Raw genomic sequence first — 6876 nt, forward strand, 5'->3', positions numbered from 1 at the left:
TCAGGAAACTAGACGTGACTAGACTTAGACAACTAGGACCGGGAACTGGCTCTGTAAAGTAGCTATCGACTAGGGTAGCGATATGCGCTTACAATACTCGGCGTTGAATGGTCGTGTGAGACTGATTTATATAGTGTGTGCTATTGGTAGCAGATGTGTGTGATTGGTTTCAGGTGAGCTTGTGATTAGTGCAATGGAGTATGGGAAATGTAGTCCAGGGTGATGTGTAACAGTCTGTGTGGTGTGAGAGTCAATATCATGGGAGGGCGACCTCTGGTGGCAAGTGGATGGAAGTTCATGGACCGAATTCGTGACAATAATGCCAGTTACCTTAGAAAATTATTTTGACAGTTGCAAAAGGAGTGAGTATTATGGAGGATTTAATAGCAAAATTGTCAAGAAACTGTTAATTATTTGTTCTGTGAAGTTGGCTAAATTGTCCTTTGAAGGAGGGACTACTTTTCTAGGCGGATGAATTTCTAAATTTCTAAATTCCTAGTTATGTGTTACCAATGTAACTTATGTATGTGTGTATGTATTTATTTTTGGAAATGGCCCTTTGCATTTACTTGCCTGTATCATCGAAAACGAATGAAACTAAAGACTGGATAACTTCATAATTTAGTGTATTTTAATGTTTATACCACATTCTTAAATAATAATAATAATAATAATAATAATAATAAAGAGATGAAAGCTAAACTAATTTTCTCTTGTAATCAACATTACGCCACACATGTTAAAATGTCTGGAACATTCCTTGACAAATTAATTTGGATTATTTGTAAGAACAGATGCAAAATCAAATTTAGTTGTGCAGCTTATATCCTTACAGCCCATAACTGAACATATTCAAATTCATACTGAACTGATATGGAATTCTGCAAAAGTCTAAGATGGATTTTCCAAAGCCTGAGATGAATTTGACATTTAACTGTTTGAAATTAGCATAGCGTCAAGCATAACACTTTGTGACTTAGACATTATTTCAAGAAGGTATCACTCAAATTCCCCTATATATCTTCGCAAAGTTCCTCAACAATTAACATGCAGAACCTAACGAATCATAAATAATAGAGAAATGTTTTGCTCTGACCCAGTCAGAGCCTCAAGGGTTTCAAACTGCCCCCATTAGAACTGAGCTAAACCCGATAAACTTCACTGGAATCCTTCGGCTGGATCTCTGTGTCTCTGTCATGTTTGTTGGGGTAAACCTGGACGGGACACATGCCTCGAGACCGGACGAGCTGCCAATACTCTGGTCATGTGACAGTGACTGCTGTCTCTACTCTGAGATCTTGTCAATACACGCTCATGTTGACATGCTCTGCTCATTTCCCTATATGAGGCAGGTAATTGTTCTTCTTTGCTGCTGTGTTCTTCAAATGTATGCTGCTGCACTTCCTTTTCCCAAAATACGTATATAATTATTATATTATTATAAGTGTATTGCTTTACACATATGTTTTTAAAATACATTAAAATTGTCTATTAAAAATCATATTTTTGGATCGTGTTAATGGTTTATTGTGAATTGCCCTCTATGCTGTCATAGCTGAGTTCAGCTTTATAAGATTTCAGGTTGCTCCTTCAGTCATCAGTTGACAGACAGGTCAAGGCTCCTGTGTACATGTGTTTGTGTGTTGCTCTAATGTAATACTGCCCCCCAGTGTCTGTTTACTGAACTAACTATGAAATATAAAATATAAGGTCTATCCGCCCTTCACGTTGCATAGCAGACCTAAAGGAGACATTAACACTGAAGGATGAAAAATAGAATACAGAGAAAGCAGTGTGACATGCTAAAGTATATTTCCATTCATGTTTTTAAACATGTTCTAATTCTTGAATATGTATAACGTAATTTTATCACATCTGTATTTGGACCATTTAGCTACAATAAAAAATGTTTAAAAAAAAGTTTTCTCTACGTCAATAATCTTGATGTCAGCCTTAATAATAATAATAGTAATAATAATTTTACATATTGATAATTAACAACAATAATACTTATTATAGAATAATAAATTATTGTAAATAATTAAGATAGATAGACAGATATAGATAGATAGATAGATAGATAGATAGATAGATAGATAGATAGATAGATAGATAGATATATATAGATAGATACATAGATAGATAGAAAGATAGAAAGACAGATAGATAGAAAGACAGATATAGATAGATATATAGATAGATAGATAGATAGATAGATAGAAAGACAGATATAGATAGATATATAGATAGATATATAGATAGATAGATAGATAGATAGATAGATAGATAGATAGATAGATAGATAGAAAGACAGATAGATATAGATAGATAGATAGATAGATAGATAGATAGATAGATAGATAGATAGATAGATAGATAGATAGATAGAGCCTCAAAAAGCATTTCTGGGAAATTTCTCTTTTCTGTCCGTTTAGTGTAAGTGCTTTAATATCTCTCTGTGCTCTTGATGCATGGCTGCCTGTGAAACCGTTCCGCGCTTAATAATGCTAATGACTACATTTCCCTGCATCTCTTTCATTAAATCAAGCGGGCTGTAAGTCTCCCGTCCGTCCGGCTCCAGCCATCAGTCCGCTCAGCTTTCAGCAGCACGTGCCGCGAGCCCGGACACATCGAGGCCGTTTTGGCACGAGACAAAAGTTGTATATGTGTAAAGGAGCGATCCATTACTGCTGCAACAGGAACACTCTGTCATCCCGAGAGTCAGATCAGCACCGAGAGGAGATTTAAGACTTCAGAGTTCACATATAACATAAAACTATTATAGTAGTTGTGCTAATTCCTCTAAAGGCTGTCTGATGTAGGATTCAGACTTTAGCGTGAGCAGAGTATATATTTCTGCAGCATGTTTACAGTGTGTGCAGTGTGCACATGTTCTGCTTATTTAGAAACAGTAATGACTTAAAATATGAAATATAGCAATGCGATCGAGCTTCCATTTCCACTAAAATAAGCCACACTTTGAATAAAATCATTTCTGTCTAATCATTTGATCGCAACCTTATACATCTATAAAAATAGTATACTGTTATGGGCTGTAGTTATAAATACATTTTTCATACAAGTCGATATCGATAATTATCGATACATTTCTTTCTTTCAAGTTTAAAGGCAGATTTTTGCTCCCAAGTGAAAGTTGTAGAAACCAGACTGTAAATTGTGGTTTTAAACGACTCTTTATAGTCAAAACATGACAAACACTTCACATTCATGAATTCTTTACACTTTTCCTGAACAAAATTAATATCGTAACAGGAAAATAATAACAATGATAAAAATAAAAATTGTTTCTGCATGTTCTAACGAGTGATATAGTTTCAAATGGGTTTATTACATTATTTTGGCACAAATTAAAAAAGGCACATTCATGTATTGTCACACACACACACACACACACACACACACACAGAGAGAGAGAGAGAGAGAGAGAGAGAGAGAGAGAGAGAGAGAGAGAGAGAGAGAGAGAGAGAGAGAGAGAGAGAGAGAGAGAGAGAGAGAGAGAGAGAGAGAGAGAGAGAGAGAGAGAGAGAGAGAGAGAGAGAGAGAGAGAGAGAGAGACACACACACACACACACACAGAGACACAGAGAGACAGACACACACACACAGAGACACAGAGAGAGAGAGAGAGAGACACACACAAATGTAATCTTACAAAAATAATTGCTCTAGTTCTCCAAATTGCCACAAAGAACCCTTACAACCCATACAAAGACAAATCACATCACAAACCAGCTGTTTTACTTCATGGTCAACTTGTGTGAATATATTTAATGACTTCCTGTCCAGCATTAATTTGGACCCCACTAACACACACTCCTGCAGTAGAAAATGCATTTACACCCGCCACTCCAAATGTGCCTTTGGTAAACTGCAACCAATCAAGTTTCTTGAGCTTAGCTCCTAAAACCAAACACACAGAGAAAACTTGCAATGGAATAAAGTGCATGATTTAAACCGAGCCGTGGTCCATAATACCGCCTCCTGCTGACCCTACACACATCACATTTACTCCTAATATGAGAGTAATATGTGAAAACTGTCCTTTTTCACAAAAGCAACCTTTTCACCATATGCTAAGACAAGGAGAGAGGGAAAAAAAGTGTCATTTATTGTTTAGAGAGGAGATTCATACCATAAAAGAAAGAATGTATTCTGCTAATGTAATGCTTAGTAAATGTAAAAAAAAAAAACACACTTGTGTGGAAAACTAAAATCTTGCTACATAACTTTATCCTTAATTATCCCTTTTTATAATGTGACATTCTGAAAATTAAAAGTGCTAGGGAAAAAAAAAAATCCACATTCTCTCTCTATACAGGTTATTGTAAACGTCTCCCTTTAACCAACATATTATTAAAACGCTTCCAAAGTCTCTTCACACACCCCACATATTCACTTGTTTCACTGCTATTTTGGCCTTTCACCCACCAGTGTTGACACATGCTAACTTTTTATATTTTGTGATTTGAGAGCATCATTAATTGGCATAATAAAAGCAACTTCCTCTTCTTGCCGTGGAGCGGTTTCTGATTTCCACATACAGACCCTTAAAACCTCAAACAGTTTTTTTTTTCCATCTCAAAAACCACAGGCATGAGGAAATGTTAACCTTGAAAAACAGTGACAGTTCTTGCATATTCAGGTCAATAAAGTTTAGATACTCTTAACACTCAAATACAGTAAAGCTCAGGATGAGGTGATGGAACAGATTTACTAATGATGGATTTATATTTAGTCTATTAAACCGGCTGCATGAGTTGTTTGAGGACCACTGACATCTGACATCAGGTGCATCACAATACAATACTGTCCATTTCGGTGTCAGCGGTCTCTGCATCACTTCCTCTGGGCTGTGTGTCTTCCTCCTCCACGTCGGCCCCGTTGGGCTCCTGCAGCGAGTGCTGGGTCAGGTCCTGGCTGATGGTGTGGCAGCGGGTCAGGCTCCTGCTCGGAGTGTGTTGTGACTGCGGGCGGCAGAACGGGCCGCTGCTGTCCACTGTCTCTCCTCTTGCCAGTCTGCGTCTGTCACTCTGACCTTCTGCCGTCTGAGATTAACGGGTCACTCAGGAGTCAGGTTAGCAGTATATTCAGTGTCATAATACAGCACACTTTTCAATACCAAAAAATAAAAAAAATAATAAAAAAACTAAAACCTTGCTACATAAAAACCAAATCATTTTTACATTTTATTACACAAATTGTGACTATGGTTGGATTAATTAAGGAATAAATAAATGGTGATTATGGCTGGGTACCTGGTCTAATACTCCTATGGTGGTCGCTGCTCTGTTGGTCCTCTTCTGACTCCTGTTAAGAGCAAAAGCTTCTCATAAACAGCTTGAAATGATATTAATGAAAATTTAGTCAGAAAGTGAATGACTGCAATGAAAAAAAGGAATCCTTTTTTTATTCAGCAAGGATGCATCAAATTGCTAAAGTGACAGTACATACATTTCTTACATTACGAAAGATTTCCATTTCAAATAAATGCTGTCCTTTTGAACTCGTTGAATGCAGCACAACAGTTCTGAAGGATCATGTGACACTGGAGACTGGAGTAATGATGCTGAAAATTCAGCTTTGCATCACAGGAATAAATTACATTTTACTATCTATTCACATAGAAAGCAGCTATTTTAAATTGTAATAATATTTCACAATATTACTGGTTAAAATAAATGCAGCCTTGAGCAGAATTGACTTGATTAAAAACATTAGGGATGCACGATATATCGGCCACCATATCGGTATCGGCCCATATCGGCTCATTTTTTCTGTTATCGGTATCGGCCTGATAAGAAAATTTGGCCGATATCTTAAAGCCGATAAATAATGCATTATTTCCTTCAGAGACACTTCAGATGCGCGCTGTTCGTTTGCAGCCTTTTGTGCAATTGTACATTGTAATATTGTGTTTATTTGATGTATATCTGATTTATCTCATATAGAATGCGTTTGGTTAAGTTAAAAGAGCGCTTCAGTTTACCAGTGATCATCTTTAGCTCAGCACACGCAGCCCAAACAGCAGTGCACAACATTAATAACTATGATTGGGAATGTCGTGTATATAACATTCTAATGAGAACATTATTATAATAAAACGTTGTGAATTCTTTGGGTTTAGTTGCCATGTTTCAGCGCGTTGTTATGGGAAGAGCGCATCCACAACAGGATCACACATTCTGACTATAGCACGCAATAACTGCATCATTTTGTACATATATAAGTTGTAATATTATGTTTATGTTGTATTAATATTAATCTCAGGATGCATTTCCTTGAGTTAAATAAGCTGCCAGCAAAACGCTTCAGTTTACCATGTTCATTCAGCTCTTCAGCTTCAGCACGCGCAGCTCAACGGCTGCTATTTAAAACGGTGGTATTAAGGTATTAATTTTTCAAAATCATTGATATATTATTAATAACAACAACCACTTGTATTTTTCTCTTATTATTTTCATCAACACATCAACAAAGTAATTAAAATAATTTAATTATTGTCCGTGCAGAGGACAATACTCAACTCATGTCTATTCCGTTTTATTGATCTATGGCGCATTCATTTTGATTCTTTACACGTGTAATGATGTCCAGTGACTAGTTTGCATTATGCATAATTTTATTTATTTGTAAGACTTTTTTATGACTAAATTTGGTAATGGGAGAGTAAAAATATTTTTAAAACGTACACCGTTCAAACTAGGCTGCTTATGTTGAAGTGTTTGGGATGTGACTTTTAATGATGAGACCTTTTTTGTAATCAGGCTCTCAAAAAGTATATAACAATTTGGATATAGATTTATCGGCCAACATATCGGTTATCGGCTTTCAAAAATAAAGAATAATCGGTATCGG

General features: G+C 36.2%; 1 protein-coding gene across 6 annotated transcripts in view; it reads right to left on the bottom strand.

Annotated features, from left to right (window-relative positions):
- Positions 1-3598: 3598 nt before the first annotated feature.
- The window catches only part of LOC107555697 (ankyrin repeat domain-containing protein 27-like), a 48692-nt gene continuing 45414 nt past the window's right edge, over positions 3599-6876 (bottom strand). For all 6 annotated transcript variants that reach the window (XM_016238571.1, XM_016238569.1, XM_016238568.1 and 3 more), the window contains 2 exons: positions 5277-5328; positions 3599-5066 (listed from right to left, as the gene is read on the bottom strand). In XM_016238571.1, coding sequence (XP_016094057.1) covers positions 4815-5066; positions 5277-5328 — 304 coding nt within the window. In that variant the 3' untranslated portion in view covers positions 3599-4814. The remainder of the gene's footprint in view (positions 5067-5276; positions 5329-6876) is intronic.

The sequence above is a fragment of the Sinocyclocheilus grahami genome, unplaced genomic scaffold, assembly GCF_001515645.1.
Source record: "Sinocyclocheilus grahami isolate Dianchi unplaced genomic scaffold, SAMN03320097.WGS_v1.1 scaffold543.1, whole genome shotgun sequence".
Lineage (NCBI taxonomy): Eukaryota > Metazoa > Chordata > Actinopteri > Cypriniformes > Cyprinidae > Sinocyclocheilus > Sinocyclocheilus grahami.